The following is a 20,937-nucleotide window of genomic DNA, read 5'->3' on the forward strand; positions in this document are numbered from 1 at the left end:
ATTTTTAAAAAATACAATGGTAATAACAAAGTTTCTTAAATATTATGTACAAGTCATATACAATTGATTTTAGTAAAACTGGTAATGCTTCTAATCAAAAACAAAAAATTCTATATATTTTATAAAGCCAAGTCACCTATTGATCTGCAGTATGTTCTGTAGCATAGTCATGACCGTAGATCCTATTTGAACATTATCAGTTTGCAGTAAGCGCAAGAAATGATCACTTTTCAGTACTAAAAAAAGAGAAAAAAAGAAAGATTACGATTCTATGATGATACAACTTGGATTTACTTGTCTTTTCAAAACCAGATCAAAGCATAAGCATTTCTGCTAAATTTCCTGCCTTGATACACTCTGCAGTAAAGTTATACTTGGTTTTTCCATAACCATAATAAGGCAGTTATTCCATTTTTATGGACGGTTACAAATAAAGAAATACTAAGCTAAGAATGTATCATTATCTTCCCTTAAATTAAAAATAAAATATAACATATCCTAAAACTGAGTCTCCTTTTGTAACAGTGATTTCAGTGAAGACAATCACATTTTCTGTGAAAAAAAGAATATGAAGGAATAGCAATAGTTCAGATGACTATAATCAGCAGCTCATGTACTTAGAAATTTAACTGTTATATAATGTACCATATTTGCTAATACCTTGTCTTAAATAATAATAAAATTACTAACTACCCAGAAGAGTATTTGGTTTATAACTTTTAGGCTCTGAACACAAAGTTATGAAGACCTGGCACTACATGCTTACGCAAGTCACTTAACCTCTCAGAAAACCTTACTTCTTCCTCTGAAAAGTTAAAACTAACAACTCTCTCACAGACTACTGTAAAATGTCCTAGAACAGGGTTGTTGTTATATTAAATTGCTAAGTCATGTCAGACTCTTTGTGATCCCATGGACTGAAGCACGTCAGGCTTCCCATTCACTATCTCCTAGAGTTTGCTCAAACTTAAGTCCATTAACTTAGCGATGCTATCCAATGATCTTGTCCTCTGTCATCCCCTTCTCCTCCTGCCCTCAATCTTTCCCAGCATCAGGGTCTTTTTCAGTGAACTGGCTCTTCACATCAGGTAGCCGAAGTATTGGTGCTTCAGCTTCAGCATCAGTCCTTTTGATGAATATTCAGGGTTGATTTCTTTCAGGACTGACTGGTTTGATCTTGCAATCCAAGGGACTCCCAAGAGTCTTCTCCAACACCACAATTTCAAAGCATCAATTCTTTGGCGCTCAGCCTTCTTTTGTGGTCTAACTCTCACATCTCTACAGGACTACTGGAAAAACCATAGCTTTGTCTAGACGGACCTTTGTCGGCAAAGTAATGTCTCTGCTTTTTAATATGCTGTCTAGGTTTGTCACAGCCTTTCTTCCAAGAAGCAAACATCTTTTAATTTCATGGCTGCAGTCACCATCTGCAGTGATTTTGGAGCCCAAGAAAATAAAGTCTGCCACTGTATCCATTATTTCCCCATCTATTTGCCATGAAATGATGGGACGTTTTCTGAATGTTGAGTTTTAAGCCAGTTTTCTTCTTTCACCTTCATCTAGAGGTTCTTTAGTTCTCCACTTTCTACTGTAAGGGTGGTGTCATCTGCATATATGAGGTTACTGATATTTTTCCCAGCAGTCTTGATTTCTAGTTTGTGCTTCATCCAGCCCAGCATTTTGCATGGTGTGCCCTGCTTAGAAGTTAAATAAGCAGAGTGACAACACACTATCTAGGTTTGTCTAGAAACAGCGTAGGTTCCCATTAAATGTCAGTTAATAGTCCTCTGTTCATTAACTGACCAGAATTTTAATTAAAGTGGGATCAGGTATGCTGGCAAGGCAGCTCTGTGAACACTATCCTAGCTTCTACACATTTTTTCCTCTTTCAGTCTCCTGAGGGGACATATTTGATTTCTTTCACATACTAACTACTGTTCTTCATTTCTGTTTACATAATCCAATATTTCACTAGATACCATTTTTAAAAATCTAACAACTTCAAAAAGCTTCTGATATTAAATATTTTTATGTTTTTTTATTTTCTATTTTTCAATAGCAAAAAAATTCTCTGTAGCTGGGATAAGTGTACTTTTCTATTTTTGTCTACCCAAAGATGTTTATTAATAACTCTTCAATTCTGAATTCACTGAAATCATGTAGTATGCAGTATTTATATATCTTTTCTCTATTTTGGAAAAAATATGATAAAATAATTTGTTGAAGTTATTCTACTTTATTAACATTTATCTTATATAAGATTTATTTTTAGAACCCCTATACTGTTTTCAAGTATAGTCAGATAACTATATGGTCTTTCAACAAAAACTGATATTTGCCAATTTTTTAAAATTAAACTTTACAATTAAATTTTTGAACATGTATAATAGTAGTATATATGATCTTGCATGTATTAGTCACTCAACTTCAACAATGATCAACTCATGGCCAATCTTGTTTCACCTACCCCATCTACTTCCTCCCTCCCATTTTATCTGAAAGCAAATCTAAGACAAATAATTTTATTCAGCAATATTTCAATACATATTCCCAAAATATAATGTATGAATTATTAAAAAATAAAATATAGCCATTATCTAACCTAAATAATTATGATTCCCTGATTTTATCAAATATCCAGTCACTGCTCCCATTGCCATTTTTTGGTGAATTTTCAGAAGTTTACTTGAACTGGGATCCAAACAGGAGCCACACAATGTAACTGGTTATCTTTCAAATTTCTTTTAACCTATGGGTTTCTACTCTACCCTTTTTCCCCTTGCAGTTTGTTTACAAAATTATGTCAACTGTCCTTTGAGCTTCGCACAGTTTACTTTAGTTAACTACATTCCTCTGGTGTAATTTAATGTTTCTCTGACCTTCTACAAATTGGTAGTTGGAGCTCCAGGATCAGAATGATTCATGTTTGAATTTTTGTTATATACATGTCATATGTGAGGTTATAATGAAACATTACAATGAGGCACTTCATATCTGATTGTCTCTCCTTTTGAGATGTTGACAGTGATGGATAATCAGTTCACTAAAGGTTGTAAAATAGCATGATTCTATCATAACCTTTTCACTTATTAGCTGGAATATGTTTATAAAGAAAAAATTTTCCTCATCAATATGTAAGAAAAGGCAGTATAAATGATTTATTTATTACCAGTTTTCAAAATGAATTGATTCCCTAGCAGACTCTAATGCTGTTATTAATTGTGGCAGGAAATAAGTAATCAAAAGATTAGAGAAATGTTAATAATGATTGAATCTCAGTGATGAGTACATAGAGATTAATTAAGCTATTCTACATCCTACAGTAAAAATGTTAAAGTTAATAATCTCACTATATTTGATGTGTTTTAATTCACTGTAGTTACTACCCTCATTACTGTTCAATTTTCCCATTTCTGGCTAGCAGTAGCCTCCTTATGTTGGCTCCTGAGTCCTTTTCACAAAATCCTAACAGACTTTGACTGCTTCCTTCCCATCTAGTATTCAAGATACTTTTGGCTTACCTTGCATATTTTCAACCTCATACCTATATAGAGTCAGCCATTTCTCCAAGGAAGTGGATCTTTTGAGAGAAAAACTTACTGGACATCCTATTTAATACCTATTTTATTGGTATTTCTCAGACTGACCTGAGAAATACTGTCACTTTTGTTACAGTTATTATTTTCAAAAGGAATATGGCATATTTAAAACTTTTTCACATATTCTGTCTCCTGCTCTCTTTTACTAGGTTTTTAGTATACACCATAGTGTAGCTAAGCTCTTTACATTTTGGTAAAATAGTTCTTACAGCAGAGAAATTTATAATAATATTTTTTCATAAAGGGAAATGAACAGATAATGCTTTTTTTTTAAAAGGAAGTATTTGAACATGAAAGTAATTGCCTTTGGAAAATGGAAATGGAGAGAGGTGTGAGGGCCAAGGACTGTGTTTGCGTGTTTTTAAATAATCCTTATGGAACTCTCTGACTTTGTAAATTATGTACATGCATACTTCTGAAAGTAAAAAATAAAATATTAATATTCAGCTCAATTTTTACTTTCTAAAAATATCAATGTTCTTATATTATTCCTATATATTACATTTTTCTTAGAGAAAATCTTTCAAGAAGGTAGGAACACTGTCACGCTTATTATTAAACATTAGTTTCTAGTCTTAAGGAAACATAAAACTAATATATTTATATTTTTCAATGTAAGTATAGAAATAGCCTATAATGTAACTTTCCAGTTTAGTAAAATGTCACCATATAAAAACTTAATCTTACCTCAATAGTTAGGCTGTGAGTTAAATCATATCTATACTCTTTACATAAGGATTTCTGTCATACTAAGTCTAAAATACAACTGTAATCTTTGAAACAAACATAAAAAACTTTTCCTCTAGAATAAACTGTTAAAATTATTAAGCCTTATCTTAAATTTGCTACATAGAAAAAGCTAAGGAAAAGTTTTATTTTAGCAATATTCCCCTTCAGTTCAGTCCAGTCGCTCAGTCGTGTCCGACTCTCCACGACCCTATGAATCACAGACGCCAGGCCTCCCTGTCCATCACCAACTCCCGGAGTTCACTCAAACTCATGTCCACAGAGTCGGTGATGCCATCCAGCCATCTCTGTTGTCCCCGTCTCCTACCACCCCCAATCCCTCCCAGCATCAGACTCTTTTCCAGTGAGTCAACTCGTCACATGAGGTGGCCAAAGTATTGGAGTTTCAGCTTTAGCATCAGTCCTTCCAATGAACACCCAGGATTGATCTCCTTTAGAATGGACTGGTTGGATCTCCTTGCAGTCCAAGGGACTCTCAAGAGTCTTCTCCAGCACCCCAGTTTAATGTAATATTATTGTAAATGATGTCTGTTTAAAGCTGGAACATCCAAATTTGCCTTTACTTTTTGTGTATATGGTTATTTCAGTGTGCTTTTATTTAACTGTATTTATCTGCATATGCAGAGTACATCATGAGGAACGCTGGGCTGGAAGAAGCACAAGCTGGAATCAAGATTGCCGGGAGAAATATCAATAACCTCAGATATGCAGATGACACCACCCTTATGGCAGAAAGTGAAGAGGAACTCAAAAGCCTCTTGATGAAAGTGAAAGAGGAGAGTGAAAAGGTTGGCTTGAAGCTCAACATTCTGAAAATGAAGATCATGGCATCATGTCCCATCACTTCATGGGAAATAGATGGGGAAACAGTGGAAACAGTGTCAGACTTTATTTTTTCGGCTCCAAAATCACTGCAGATGCTGATTGCAGCCATGAAATTAAAAGACGCTTACTCCTTGTAAGGAAAGTTATGACCAACCTAGACAATCTATTAAAAAGCAGAGACATTACTTTGCCAACAAAAGTCCATCTAGTCAAGGCTATGGTTTTTCCAGTGGTCATGTATGGATGTGAGAGTTGGACTGTGAAGAAAGCTGATCGCCGAAGAACTGATGCTTTTGAACTGTGGTGCTGGAGAAGAATCTTGAGAGTCCCTTGGACTGCAAGGAGATCCAACCAGTCCGTTCTAACGGAGATCAATCCTGGGTGTTCATTGGAAGGACTGATGCTAAAGCTGAAACTCCAATACTTTGGCCACCTCAGGCGATGAGTTGACTCACTGGAAAAGACTCTGATGCTGGGAAGGATTGGGGGCGGGAGGAGAAGGGGAAGACAGAGAATGAGATGGCTGGATGGCATCACCGACTCGATGGACATGAGTTTGAGTGAACTCCAGGAGTTGGTGATGGTCAGGGAGACCTGGCGTGCTGTGATTCATGGGATCTCAAAGAATCGGTCACGACTGAGCGACTGAACTGAACTGAATGAAATATTTGTTTTTAGGAAAAAAAAAAAAAATCAAACTGCTAGCAGGTGACTCTACAATGACTATCAGTTACATTAAAAATCTTTTCTCTTACCATTTTGGATGAGTTGAACATGGCCTCCCAAAAGCCAGAAGAGAGAATCAGTCACAACTTCAAAAAAGTGTAGTAATGCATCTTTTTCTTCACCCTTAACATACACACACACACACACACACACAAGAATTGACTTCACTGTAATTGTTTTAATTAATAAAAAGATAGACTTCTCTCTGGAGAGTCTTAGGACCAGGTTTTTGGATCTATCTTAGCTATTTATGAGGTATATAATCTTGAAGCTTTTATTTTCTTAATTTATAAAACTGCAGTTATGGCTAGTAACATACAACAGAAGCGGTTGCTATCCAGAGGTCAAATGGGACAAATAAGAAGCATAAGAACTATAAGTTGATACACTAGGGATTTTTCGATACCAGTCATTCATAAGAATCATCTATGGAGTTTTAAAAATATTCCTATGCACAGGTTTTAGTCCAAAAATACTGAAATGTGAATCTCCAAAGTTAAAATTCTAGACATCTACTTTTTACACAGTTAAGTGGGTGACTTGGGTATGCAGCCAGGGTTGAACATCACTGCGATATGCACGTATAAATGTCAGCATATAAAGCATTCAGTGTATTTCAGTTGCAGCTTCTACTCTATGACTCCATGAGAGCATGAGACCATGTTATTTAGCTCTCCACTATACACCCACTATGTACTATACACCCAGTGTCTAAAACAGTTCAAACACACAGTTAAATAAATATTTATCCAATAAATAAATGACAATTTTTTTCTGCTTCTTTCCTTCTGGAAAGTAGAGTGAGGAATTATTCTAGATTAGAGTACGTGTCGGCGGAGAAGGCAATGGCAAACCACTCCAGTACTCTTGCCTAGAAAATCCCATGGATGGAGGAGCCTGGTAGGCAGCAGTCCATGGGGTCGCTAAGGGTCGAACACGACTGAGCGACTTCACTTTCACTTTTCACTTTACACATTGGAGAAGGCAATGGCAACCCACTCCAGTGTTCTTGCCTGGAGAATCCCGGGGACGGGGGAGCCTGGTGGGCTGCCGTCTATGGGGTCACACAGAGTCAGACACGACTGAAGTGACTTAGCAGCAGCAGCAGCAGCAGAGTATGTGTCAAAGTGGGAAATAAGAAACAGAATACATTCACAGTTCTGTCTTTCCCTGGCCATGTAATTTTATTGCAAAGTTAATATAAAGGCCATTAATCTCATCCACATTCTGAATGTACTATGGCATAACAGTAATAACAGCAAAAATATGATTGCTATGGTTACTCTTTTCTTCCTATTATTCTAGTGCAGGGTTAGAAAGGTGCTTAAACAGACATGTACTAACAAATATAACAACAATCAAAAAAGAAAGAAGTGTCACATTAGGTCAAGAATCCCTTTAGTCCAATAAACTGCCTTAGCCAGTTTCACTGAAAGAAAGGGCACATAATCTTCATTACTAACAGTCTCAAAGGATACTGCTGGGTTCCTAAAATTACTACTTTCTTTTAAAAGTCCATCAGATAATGTCAACCTTAAATACATGGCCTCTGAGACTGGTTAACAAAATTTATCCCTAGGTCACTTCAAAATTCTGGCATAGGTGCTTTTCTATTCTTAAACATAGAATATATGTATGTATGTATGTGTGTGTATACACATATGTATGTATGCCTGTATATGTATATTTTAACAAGTTTTCAGTTTAGGTCATAAAATCCTATGTATGTCCCACTATGTACTCCACTACCAACATACCAACTAATTTAAAATATATATATACATGATTGACAAACAACTAGGTAGATAGAATTAATAGATAAATTCAGTTTTCCTGTTATTCTTTTTTGACAGCAGAAACAGAATTTTAATTAATTTTAAACCAAAATCCAAACTGTTTTGTTTTAGCCTATGCTGCTGATGCCATGATAACCCATCAACAAACAAGTGCTACAGGAGGAACTGGATGGGCTCAGAAGCAGAGGCTGGACCTTGAGGTCAAAAGAGAGCCAGTCTTCCTACTCAACCAGCCTGTCCATCACACCAGCACCTGCTCCACTGGCACCTGAGTCATGGACTCAGACAGTAGCTTCCTGCCTGGATTCTGGACACTACTTCTGTGCCCTTCTGGGCCTGTGCCCTGAATCCTCTTTCTCTTGTCATCATATTTTTATCCACCAATTTTAATTTCTTCTGTGGTCAAAGGGCCCTCTTTTTTTTTGTAGCTGATTTACTCCCTTTGATGGATATATTAAAAAAATTTTTATTTGTATACAAACACCATAGTAATAAATAGGAAAGTATTATGAAATGTATTGAAAGAAATATGAATGAAAATAATATAATTATTACTGCCTTTAAATGGGGAATATTAAATAAAAGTGCTTTGATGAAAACATATAGCTTTCATAATGGTCTGAGCTCTTTGTGAGATGGAAATTCATTTTACAAAGGAGGAAACGGAGGAAGAATGAAATCAAGTGATTTGTGTAAGAATCCAGTTAGTTTGTGGCACAGCCAGAAAAAGAAATCAGATCCAGGGCGTCCCTGGTGGCTCAGTGGTAAAGAATCTGCCTGCTAATGCAGGAGACACAGGACTGAAATGACACAGTATGTTACCTGACTATGACAGAATTAAATTAGAAACTGATAACAATAAAATATCAAGAAAATCCTCAACTAACTGGAAACTAAGCAGCATACTTCAAAATAATCCACGGGTCAAAAAAAAAGTACATATAGTATTCAGAATAATTCACTCAAGACATATTTGTTGGACTGATATGAACCCAAATGTTCTGGTTGAAATATTTTGACTAGAGAGGATCTGAATGAGCAAATAGAAAGTTCACCTTTATTCTTCTTTACCATTGGAGTTAACAAAGCAAAGCCTTGGACTTAGAGAACAATACTTCCCTCTACTATTAATTAAAGTAGAAATTATGCTATGGAAATAAATATCTATGGGTGTTGCTCAAAACTGAGTAGTAAAGCAGATACTTCAAAAAGCATAGCATATAGTATGCTTCAGTCAGAACTATAAAATTTTCAACTGTAAAGGTTTTTTTTGTAGCTAAAATGTTTGAATCCATTACTCTAGTTGTTGTTTAATCACTAAGTCATGTCTGACTCTTTTGTAACTCCATGGACTATAGCCCACCAGGCTCCTCTGTCCATGGGATTTTCCAAGCAAGAATTATGGAATGTGTTGCCATTTCCTTCTCTAGAGGGTCTTCCTGACCCAGGGATTAAACCTGCATCTCCTGCCTGGCAGGTGGATCATTTACCACTAAGCCACCTTGGAAGCTACTCTAATTGTACTTTCAGCCAAATATTGCATACCTGAAAAACAATGTGGAACATCATCTCAAGAATTAAACAGTTTTGGCTACAAAACACAAACCCTTAAGTAAACAAACATACCTTAGCTGCATTGATGAAACATGTTTGTAATCGTCTCCCCAAAACCAGAAAATTTTCTGCAGCCGATGGAAGTAATTCATTGTAAAATTCTTCTGCATCTTCTCCTGGTTCCAAGCCCACACAGCAATGGCTGAAATAAGAGCATAAGTTTGTGACTCAGTTTGCGCCAATTACAAATTTTAGACAAATGCTAAGGCTTCTGAACACTGTGTCTTAATGAGAAATTTTAGTATCTTTCTTTTGTTGTCAAGCCAATAAAGAACTTTTAATGGACAGTCAGTGTAACAACTTTGTTAACAAGTAAACAGTGGTGCGAATTTTGCCTGTATTTAGAGCTGCTGCTGCTGCTGCTAAGTCGCTTCAGTCGTGTCCGACTCTGAGTGACCCCACAGACGGCAGCCCACCAGGCTCCGCCGTCCCTGAGATTCTCCAGGCAAGAACACTGGAGTGGGCCAGCATTTCCTTCTCCAGTGCATGAAAGTGAAAAGTGAAAGTGAAGTCACTCAGTTGTGTCCAACTCTTCATGTCCCCATGGACTGCAGCCTACCAAGCTCCTCCGTCCATGGGATTTTCCAGGCAAGAGTACTGGAGTGGGTTGCCATTGCCTTCTCCAGGACGTCTGTTTTCTAAAAACTTACTTGTCAGTTCTTCAGGAAACAAAATACACTTGGCTCACAATAAAGAGAAAGAGGCAAGTTTTCGGTGAATGGGCTACACACACTCTAAAAGCAATAGAATACCTTGAGAATTTAACTCGGGAATAACATATGTGTTAACTGATAGATTTTAGACATCAGACAGCTAAAAAATAGCTAGGGTAGTATTAGTCTACAAGGGACAGATCAGGAAATGGAACACTCTAATTTTATACCAATTCTTTCCAAGAGATCTCCTTTCCTAAAACCTGCAAAATATCTGATTGCAGATATCTGTAAATATTCCCTACATCAGAAGGACAAACAGCAAAAACTCTAGTACACACAATCAATGTGTGTACATTGAGCATACAATGAAAGGTCATTTAGAGAAATGGTGGATCCTCTTGAAACCTTACAAAAAGTCATCCCCTAGGTATGAAATGAGTATATTTAAAAGTTTCAATAACAAAAAGTATTTCTGAAAACTAATACCAAAAAAAGTCCCCAATCCAAGAACGGTCTCTATGTTTGTACTTTAATGAGTAAGTACTGATGCTTGAGGCTTGTGTAACACTTACTACATATCGAGTATACTAAAAACTTAACTAATACGCCTTTTTTTTTGCATATTGGTTCTGAAGGTCAAGAGACTTATACCCACATGCATCAGTTTCTCTTTTCCCTTTCATTTCAAAAGTTAATTAAAAGTACTATTTTTACTGAAAATGTTAATAAATGAAATACATTTTTGTACATTCACAACCATGTAGATTTCTTGAGACTCAGAGTCTACTTCTGAGAGTCTAGCTCAATCAATATTTCCATGAGCTAACATATCTAATAAAACAAAGACATAAGGCTTTATTTACTTCAGGAAATAATCTTGAAAATTAAAGTATAAAAATATTACATACAGTTGTTAAGGTATACCTAATGGTATACCTTGAATCAGGCCTTTATCTATCTTTAACTATGAGTAAGCAGTTTCAAAAACTAAGATCCAATTAGTACTGCACATTTTCAGTTACTTAATTAGGAAGTGGCTTACAAACTGAGAACATCTGGCTTATTTTATTGCCGCCTATATAAAAAAGATTTTGATCTCTTTTTCTCTTAATTTCTAGCGTGGCAGTAGATCAGTAAATGCTGCTTCTAAATTTATTGGCATGATTTGGGTTACTAATGAAATATAAATTTGAGATAGCTAAATCAATATACTGTGAAATGAATAGTTTCTGTATCTCTCCTGAAATGCCTTTCATTTTAGCACCTCTTTCATTCTGTCTTGTATGATAAATCCACATGACTGTTGTCCCATCTCTACTGTTAAGTAGAGAGTCTTAATCTCTCTACTTAACAAAGAGTCTTAATCTCTTTGTTTCTTCAAAATTTTTTTGTCAATAAAGAGTCTATAATGTCCCTGGGATTCAGTGGTGAGCATAAGACAAGATCACCATCTTCGCAGAGCTTATGGAGTGAAATTTTAGACAGTGAAATATTTACAAGTACAGTTAGGAACAATATACATCCATAACATACCATGGAATCAGTTAATGTTTGTTAGCGAGATTTTAAGAAAGGAAAGCAAATATGAAAATAAGAATCTACTACTATATCCCTCAACAAAAAGCTGACTTATTGCTTCATTTTACCTTAATATCTGTGTTAGCTGGGAAACTGTAGTCCAACCACCCTGGATACGAGAACAATCTTGACTGAGGACCAAGAGGCAATACTGAATGAGATCATAACAATATATATCTTGTTTGATTTTCTTCAACTCTGAGCCTCCTAAAGGTGTGTTGTTTATTATTTCTAAGGTGAAAGGAAATAAGATATACTTATTTATGCTCAATAAATTCAAGAGCTATCTGTATTTCTATAGGTTGAATAAAAACTAAAAATACATTAAAAAGGAAAAAAATCACTGCTTTATCACAATGTTAAGATTTCACTGAACAAATTAAAAACAAATGTTAATATGATGGGATTTGTTTTGTTACTTAAACAAATTAGCCAATCACAAAAAAGATTTTCTTACCTTGTAACTTCAACAGTATAACAGGGACATTCTGCTCAGGACTTTTTGCAACTTCAGCGGCCAGAGATAAGATTCTCGGGTCTGTACCTGTTGGCTTCATTTCTCATACCACCTATATTTAACAGAATTAGAAAGATAAAGGTCAACGGCCCTTAGTTAGGTCACCCCCTAAATAATGTATGAAACATAAACAGCAATAGCTTTGCTTGGTTTGAAAAGTGAAAGGTAGATTTCTCTCATTTCTTCCTTACAGGAAGACACTTGGATTTCTCCAGTTAGAGATTCTTAAACTTTAGTGTAACAGCTACAGTTCAGTTCAGTTCAGTCGCTCAGTTGTGTCTGACTCTTTGCGACCCCATGAATCACAGCACACCAGGCCTCCCTGTCCATCACCAACTCCCGGAGTTCACTCAAACTCATGTCCATCGAGTCGGTGATGCCATCGACGTCCCCTTCTCCTCCTGCCCCCAATTGCCCCCAGCATCAGGGTCTTTTCCAATAAGTCAACCCTTTGTGTGAGGTGGCTAAAGTATTGGAGTTTCAGCTTTAGCATCAGTCCTTCCAATGAACACCCAGGACTGATCTCCTTTAGGATGGACTGGTTGGACCTCCTTGCAGTCCAAGGGACTCTCAAGAATCTTCTCCAACACCACAGTTCAAAAGCATCAATTCTTCGGCGTTCAGCTTTTTTCACAACAGCTACAGTAGGTACTGCTTATTATGCACTAAGAGTCCGAAACTGTGCTTGGCTATTCACACTCACTCTCTAATCTGCACAACAATACTAGGTTAGGAGTTCATTTTCTTTTATCATAAAAGAGAAAGTGTGCAGAAAAGAGCTAATCTAAGCCTGTGTGTGTATGTGTGCTTAGTCGTGTCCAACTTTTTGAGACCCTATGTGTAGCCTACCAGACTCCTCTGTGCATGGAATTTTCCAGGCAAGAATTCTGGAGTTGCTATTGGGTTGCCATTTCCTGCTCCAGGGGATCTTCCCAACTCAAGGGTTTGAACCCACATCTCTTGCATCTCCTGTACTGGCAGGTAGATTCTTTAGCACCTGGGAAGCCCAATACAGGCCTAAGACTACTATCATTTTCAAAGGTCTCCTTATAAGGCTGGCTCTTGGTTGGTGTCTAAGAACTTGGATTTCAGGAGGTTTCCACCATTATTACTGTGGTTCACTGGGTCTAAACTGTAAAAACAATGTGGTTTATGGTGAACACCTGCTTTCCTTCCTGAAGTCTGGAATTCTGGTATATGGTAGCAGAGGACACCTACATGATCATTCTCCAATAAAGATTCTGGTCACTGAGTTGCTAGTGAGCTGCCCTGATAGACTACACTTCAACACGTTGTCACAATTAATTGCAGGAAGAATTAAGCATTATCCTATGTGACTCCATTTGGATAGGGCTCTCCTGGAAGAGAGTACCTGTTTTCCTCTGAACTTCACCTCATGTGCCTTCTCCCTTTGCTGACTTTATTTTGTGTCCTTGTAGTATAATAAATCATAGCTATGAATATAATTATATCTTGAGAACTATGAGCCCTCCTAGCAAATCACTGAACCTGAAGTTGGTCTTGGGGATTCCGAACACATAATTCAGAAATTTTATTATAAAATAACCAAAGCTTGTTTATAAATAGCATAGTAAACAAAATCAATTATCTTAAAAAAAAATCCACATCCTAATTTACTGCTAAACCTTTTCTTTAAAAAAAGTTTTAAGGCATCCAAAGCTCAAAGAAACCATAAAAAAGTATAGATGTTATTTATTTATAATTAATAAAGGCTAACTGAACTGAACTGAACTGAACATAACATTGTTGACTTTGAATTAAGCACCATGTGAAGTGCTTTCATAAGCATTATCTCATTTAATCCTTACAACAGGACTATGAGGCAGAGCCTATAACCATCTCCACTTTACAGATTAAAAAAAAGTAAAGCCTGAAGAAGAAACTTTCATCGTTCTACCACCTCTCCACTATGTGGTAGAGTAAGTATTCAAATACAGATCAATACGACTCAAATTTCCATTTCAATGTTCATTATATCCCCTCCCACATAAAAGAGTAAAAAATACGAAACATATTTCCAAAATCCTATTTCTAACTCACTTTTTAAGCTATTATTCTTCATAACTGGCACCACAGTTCACATTTTTGTCATGATATAGGCATCCAGAAAGCATTCCTTATTAGGTAAAATATAAATCATTAAAAAAAACAAGTTTTCTAGAAATATTTTTTTAAAAAGCCCAGCACAACTCTTGGCACATAGAAGGTATACAACCCTCCAAGAAAGTGGACAGAGTTAATCTCATTCTTTCCAATGGCTGCATCAAAATATATTTAAGCATCTCCTCTACTGGAAGTCATTCAGAGTGTATACCATTATATGGAATGCTGCAGTGAATATCAAAGTACATGTTTTATGTACTCATGATAGTTCTTTGTGGGACGAATTTTTCCCTTCAAGTCAGATGGCTGGATGGCAAGATACGTATTTTAAAATTTTTTCATTAGACAATAAACTTTCCTCCAAAATGGATGTTCTAATTTATATTTCCAGCAACAATGTTTGAAGGTGCTCATTTTACTAAGCCTTTTAATAGTAAATAATAGTAAATAATGTTATATTTTTCATTTTTGTCAATTCGCTAGATGAAAAATGAAATTAAAATCCTGTTTTAATTTGTTTCTTTGATTATTAGGGAGGTTCAACATGTTTCATGTTTACTGGCCATTTCTTTTTTTACATATTTTCTATTTACACCTCTTAATTTTTCTACTAGCTTGTCTTATTCCTTTGTAGAAACTTTAAGCTTTTTATACATGAATTAGACACCCTTTATCTTTTACATTGGCTGTAAACACATTTTGGCTTCCTGGGTAGCTCAAAAGGTAAAGAATCTGCTTGTAATGCAGGCAACATGGGGTGTGATCTCTGGGTTGGGAAGGTCTCCTGGAGAAGGGCATGGCAACTCACTCCAGTATTCTTGCCTGGAGAATTCCATGGACAGAGAAGTTTGGCCAGTTATAGTCCATGGGGTCGCAAAGAGTTGGACAGGACTGAGGGACTAACACTTTCACTTTCATAAACACTTTATCCTTGTCGGCCATTTATTTTTTAAGGTTTAATTACATTTTACCAGATATTTACAATTTTTATGTAGTCAAGTATAACAATCTTTCCCTCTATTACTTCTACCTTTGGTGTCACAAAGGTCCTTCCCACCCTAAGAGCTAAAATATAATCTCCTAAATTTTTCTACAATTTTTGTAATTTTGTTTTATTTGTATTTTCATTTACTTACAACTTAACCTTCAAAACATATGTAAGTTAGTTTTTTGAATGGTATATGATAGGAAGCTATAAAGTTAGATGAAGTTACATATTGGTGAAAAAAGAACAAATGCACCTAGCTTTCATAAACTCCTGAGGTAATTTATCATGAATGGATACAAAAGAAACAACCTGAAATGTCACTTCCATATATTTTTGGATTCTATTTAGTTCATTAATCTGTTTCTTCCTGGGCTAGCTAGTACAATATAGTTTATTTAAATATATGTTTAGAGAAAATTCACATTAGAAGGTAAGCTTCACAAGGGCAAAACTCATACGATTCCTGGTGGCTGCCTTCTTATCTTTGATTCACTGCTATATTCCCAGAGGATAGACTAGTACTTGGTGGGTGGTAGGTACTTAATGTCTTAGTATTTATGTAGATTGAAAGAATGAATAAACACACAAATTTTGGGTATTCCAAAACTTCAATTTCTTGACGTTCTACTTTTACCCTTGTTATATGATGGAAACTTTAGATTTCTGCTGTAAAGCCTTTTTAAAGTAAAACAGACTTATAATACTGTTCCTGATCTCTGGTTAACATAATAAAGTGAAATGAAGTGAAGTTGCTCAGTCGTGTCCGACTCTTTGCGACCCCGTGGACTGTAGCCTACCAGGCTCCTCCGTCCAACATTACTGAAACATTATCATCATCACCAAACAAGCACACGGCTCTATGACAGAGGTAAGGGTCACCAAGGTTTTAAATAGGACAGATTCCCGGCTCACATTCAGGTTAGGAAAGAAAAGTGTCCACGTACTCATACATACACATATGTAAAATAAAATAACTCTATGCTATGCTATGCTATGCTAAGTCACTTCAGTCGTGTCCGACTCTGTGTGACCCCATAGACGGAAGCCCACCAGGCTCCCCCTTCCCTGGGATTCTCCAGGCAAGAACACTGGAGTGGGTTGCCATTTCCTTCTCCAATGTGTGAAAGTAAAAAGTGAAAGTGAAGTCGCTCAGTCATGTCCGACCCATAGCCACCCCACGGACTGCAGCCTACTCTATAAAATATGTTAAATGCCAAATACATGATATAGATAAGAATGAAAAACATATAGAGTCAGAAGACTGGGCTTCCATGAACAAGCTTTCTAACTTGTAAACAAAATAATTCCTACCACTTAGAATAATTTAAAATTTGGAAAAGAAGGCAGCCACCAAAGAAGGCCCTAAAACGTTACATGACAGTCAAATCTCAAAAATAATAACCAGAGAGCTTTTACTTATGACGTTATTTTAAATGCTTTCTTGTACTACCTCATTTAATCCTCTGAAAAAGTGTAAGTTATAAGTACTATTATTTTTTTCCCAAAATTTTACTGATAAGCATACCTAACTTTGGTTTGCACAAGTCACTCTGTGGTGTATGAAACTGGGGTTCAAACCCAAAGATTCTGGCTCCAGAACCTGAGTGCTTAACTACCATAGGAAACAGACTTAGTACACTTTAAACCAGCAGAATTTAGACAAGCAGATAGGCTGAGGCTGCCAAGTTCATCTTCCTGCCTGGAACAATACATGACAATTTGAAGAAGGTAGCAGTAAAGATGGAGAAGGAAATGGCAAACCACTCCAGTGTTCTTGCCTGGAGAATCCCAGGGATGGGGGAGCCTGGTGGGCTGCCATCTATGGGGTCGCACAGAGTAGGACACGACTGAAGTGACTTAGCAGCAGTAGCAGCAGCAGCAGTAAAGAAGCAGCTAAGGCAATGGCAACCCATTCCAGTATTCTTGCCTAGAGATCCCTTGGACAGAGGAGCCTGATGGGCCGCTGTCCATGGGGTCGCACAGAGTCGGACACAACTGAAGCGACTCAGCATGCCTGCATGCATTGGAGAAGGAAATGGCAACTCACTCCAATATTCTTGCCTGGAGAATCCCAGGGACAGAGGAACCTGGTGGGCTGTCGTCTATGGGGTCGCACAGAGTCGGACACGACTGAAGCGACTTAGCAGCAGTTAAGAAAGGGAGTTTTCAATCACCTTGAAAAGCCACCGCTGTTACGGCAACCATTCCTAAACTTTCTCTTGGGTGCTTCTCCTCTAATACAGCACATTTGTCACCTTTACCCTTAAAGTCATGAACTTTTTAGACGGAAAAAAAACAAAAGACATTATTTTTCAGTAATTAATGCTATTACCCAGTTGCCAGACCAAAAGCTCTCTGGCCTTGATCTTCTCGGAATCTCTTTTTCCAGGCCGTGCCCTTAACGCCAAGGATCTCTGTGAAGAAAAGAAATGAAGACGGCAACCCAATGCAACCTGGCTGCAACTGATCCTAAAATCTGCAGTTCCTAACTCTGAATCTTTATCCCCACTTCTTAACAGCCTCCCCTCAACCCCTCCCCCTCCCCCATCCCGGTACTAATACCACCTGGAACTTCCTTAGGAACAGAGGCCAAATAACAACTGCTACAACTGCTGAGGTAACAGCGTCGCCTCCAGTCAGGTCCACAGACTGCGCTCTGAGGCCACGGGCTCCTTTACTCCGGATTCTAGACCCGGCTTTGGCGCTACCAGGCCTCAGACAAGAGATCAGGCCTCGTGCCCACTCCCCTCCTCCCCCTCCTCGTTTCCACACCACATCTCCTCAAAAAGGCCAGTTCTCTTTCAAAGAGCTCCTAAAGGCCCGGTCACTTGGTCCAGAAGCCTGTGGTCCTACCCTCTGGGTATCCCGGGGCCTCCTCCTTCCCCAGACGCCACTTCAAGCTGGCTACCTCATTCCCGCCTCGCGTAGCTCCACGAAAGAACTCGGCTCCCAGCGCGTACCTCAGAAGCACGGCCTCCCGGGGGCTGCGTGCGTCGCAACGCGTGAACTTGGCGCAGGGACCAGGAGCCTCGCGGCCAAGGGGCGGGGCGCTCTTCTCCAGGAAGCCAATCAGCGCCCAGTGGGACGGCGCTCGGCGGGCGCGGGGCGGAGTCCGTAGTGGCCGCCCTCGCAGCAGCAAGCGCAGCTCGTTCCGGCTGAGTTGGAAACTGGTAGTTGGCGGTAGCGGCCGAGGCAAAGTCAGAGCCGCAGGAGAAGGATGAATGGAGCAGCTGGATCTTCGCATATTGACAGCCGTGAGCGAGTTCTCAAGTTAGGGGGCAGTTTTGAGAAGCAGCCGCGCTGTGCCTTCCACACTGTGCGCTGTGAGTGAGGGCGCCCGAGGGGAAAGGGAGGAGTTCTGGTTTTGGGGGTGCACAAGCACAGCCCTCTCCAGGTCGTGTTCGAACAGATCCCCTTATTCGCAGATCCCCTTAGAGAATGGGGTGACCTGCGCGACCCGCTGCTTTAGCCGGAAAGTGCTAGGGAGCCGGTGGAAGCGGGCAGATGGAAGCCGCAGGTGTGGGTAATTCTAAGTGGAGTTGGTGATGGACAGGGAGGCCTGGCGTGCTGTGATTCATAGGGTCACAAAGAGTCAGATATGACTGAGCGACTGAACTGAACTGAACTGAGCAGGGCTTCCCTGGTGGCTGAGACGGCAAGGAATAGGCCTGCAAAGCGGGAGACCTGGGTTCCATCCCTAGGTTGGGAAGATCCCTGGAGGAGGAAATGGCAACCCACTCCAGTATTCTTGCCTGGAGAATCCCCATGGACAGAGAAGCCTGGCGGACTTCAGTCCATGGAGTAGCAAAGAGTTGGACACGACTGAGCGACTAAGCACAACAGCAGGTAGAAAGGGACGCTATGTGGGGTAGGTCTGCAGAGGCGACTATGGATGGAGTCAGAGCTGACTGGTGGACGATTCAGAGGTGGAAAGGAAGGTACAGTTGACCCTTGAACCGCGCCGGGGTTAGGGGCGTCGACCTCGCGCAGTGGAAAATCCATTTACTGCTGTCTCTGCCTCAGAAACCAGGGAGTCGGTCGATACATGACTCACCCGAGGTCCAGAAGCTGAAGCCGTTGGGTAGAATCAGACTCAGACTCTAGAGTTGTGATTCCATGTGTGTGACCTCTAATGGAGCACATACTTGTCCTCACACTTCATTAGTTTGAAAATCTGTAAGATGAAAATACAGGTATTCTGTTTAGTGGGGGGAAATTCCGCATGTAAGTGGACCTGTGAATCTCAGCCCCGTGCGTGTGACTCAAGGAACAACTGTAGTAAGGCACAAGTGGATGGGGGGCGAAGGGAAATGGGAAGGAGAATGCCTTTAGGTTGGTAGGGAAATACTCGTTCCTGTCTTCACTTTTGGTGTCTCTGACTGATGGGGGTTCTTATTTAGTATATTTCTGGGGAAAGATTCTGGATCATTCTTAGATCTGTATCTCTTTTGGACCCCTGATTTCATTCAGTCATTTATCAAATAGTGATGATCACAGTATTGAAGGGTGCACTGTTAATTTATTAGAAAACTCTTTTGTCGTCTGGAACTAGTTTTGATACATTTTTCTCTTTTATGTTGTTGAGGTAGGAAATAGAACTCTTTTGCTTTAATAGTAGTTGGATGGTGTAGATTCCAGGGAGGAAATTATAGTATATTATGATTTGGTATGTAAAACATTCATTCTTTGCATAATAGCCCTCATAGAATTATAGAGCGGGAAGGAAACTTTGAGATCATTGAGTCATAACCTCTTATTTTTCTGTGGCAAAATTGTAAAGTAGGTATTTTTTCACTTCCTCTTACTACAGTACCCTTCCTTAGTGTCTCACCATTCCACCCTTCTCAGTCATTCTGTCCTAAGACTGTTTTAGAGATCTTTATAGTTTTTGCTCTGAAGTGTTGCATGCTTTTTGTAAAACTCACATTCTCCTTAGGTTTACTTAGTTGTACACAATCTAATTATGGTAACTCACAGTGAAGATATCAAGAGCCTACAGGTTTAATTTTCCAAGGATATATTTTTACATTTTATGAAAGGGTTTTATTAAGCAAAGTTAATATCCAGTTGATAGAATAAATGGGGGGGTATTTGCAAACAGATCTTCAACACTGACCCTTCTTTACCACACTGTCTAGTGAGACAGCTAGTGCTGGCTGTGCAGTTTCTCTCCTTCTTCAGTTCCATTCTCCAAAAGTATGGTAGTTTTATCTGGTTTCTCCATGCCTTTCTCTCAAATATCTTCTTTCTCCTTTCCTCTTCTTTCTCAGGTTTGCAGTCATCATAGTATTACTTTTTTTAAATTATGTTTCAAGATTATACAAATTTGCTGAAGACTCTATTTTCATGATACTTGGGTATATCTTTTTAAGGGCATAAAGCCCAAATTAAGTGAAAAAGAAATAGACTTCAAAAAGCGCTTTGCAGATGCCTTGAAGTCTTTTGTTTATAAATGTTCTCAAAATGCTGGAATTGTGTCTTCAGAATCAGAGCTTTGCATGATCCAGTTACAAGAATGAAAATAAACAAAACAGCAACAGTAATAACCACAATAAACCCAGGTGTTTGAATATACTTTTAATCCTGTGGAAGTCATTAGAAAGGTGTTCAACCCTGTTTTTTTCTTGTTGAAGCAGACAGCACCTTTCAAGATTTATTAAAATAAAACCAGTCATTATCCTTGAGGATTGGTTCATTTCCCATGTGATTCTTACCCCATTAAGGACTCAGAGTAAGTGATGAAAACTATAGACTTTCTTACAGGCAA

At 38.4% G+C, this 20,937-nt stretch overlaps 2 protein-coding genes across 7 annotated transcripts in view; one reads left to right on the plus strand and one right to left on the minus strand.

Moving 5' to 3' along the window:
• The window catches only part of IQCB1 (IQ motif containing B1), a 41,896-nt gene extending 23,702 nt beyond the window's left edge, over positions 1 to 18,194 (minus strand). For 3 of the 6 annotated variants that reach the window (XR_008687481.2, XM_088837483.1, XM_055438044.2), the window contains exons 1-7: positions 18,079 to 18,192; positions 17,503 to 17,584; positions 11,999 to 12,110; positions 11,610 to 11,772; positions 9,320 to 9,449; positions 5,927 to 6,020; positions 137 to 236 (exon numbers count right to left, since the gene is read on the minus strand). Coding sequence is in view for 5 of the 6 variants with exons in the window: in XM_088837483.1 (XP_088693609.1) it covers positions 137 to 236; positions 5,927 to 6,020; positions 9,320 to 9,449; positions 11,610 to 11,772; positions 11,999 to 12,098 (587 nt within the window). In the remaining variant the exon portion in view is untranslated. Of the gene's footprint in view, positions 1 to 136; positions 237 to 5,926; positions 6,021 to 9,319; positions 9,450 to 11,609; positions 11,773 to 11,998; positions 12,111 to 17,502; positions 17,585 to 18,023 lie in introns of all 6 variants that reach the window. The other 3 variants (XM_055438218.2, XM_055438133.2, XM_055438336.2) reach the window with 3 other exon arrangements.
• Positions 18,195 to 18,281: 87 nt separating this feature from the next.
• The window catches only part of EAF2 (ELL associated factor 2), a 56,112-nt gene continuing 53,456 nt past the window's right edge, over positions 18,282 to 20,937 (plus strand). Inside the window, exon 1 of the mRNA XM_055418480.2 lies at positions 18,282 to 18,493. Within this exon, the coding sequence (XP_055274455.2) occupies positions 18,388 to 18,493 (106 nt within the window). The 5' untranslated portion in view covers positions 18,282 to 18,387. The remainder of the gene's footprint in view (positions 18,494 to 20,937) is intronic.

This window comes from Moschus berezovskii, chromosome 1 (genome assembly GCF_049115385.1).
Source record: "Moschus berezovskii isolate FMDL1 chromosome 1, NW_MosBer_1.0, whole genome shotgun sequence".
Classification (NCBI taxonomy): domain Eukaryota; kingdom Metazoa; phylum Chordata; class Mammalia; order Artiodactyla; family Moschidae; genus Moschus; species Moschus berezovskii.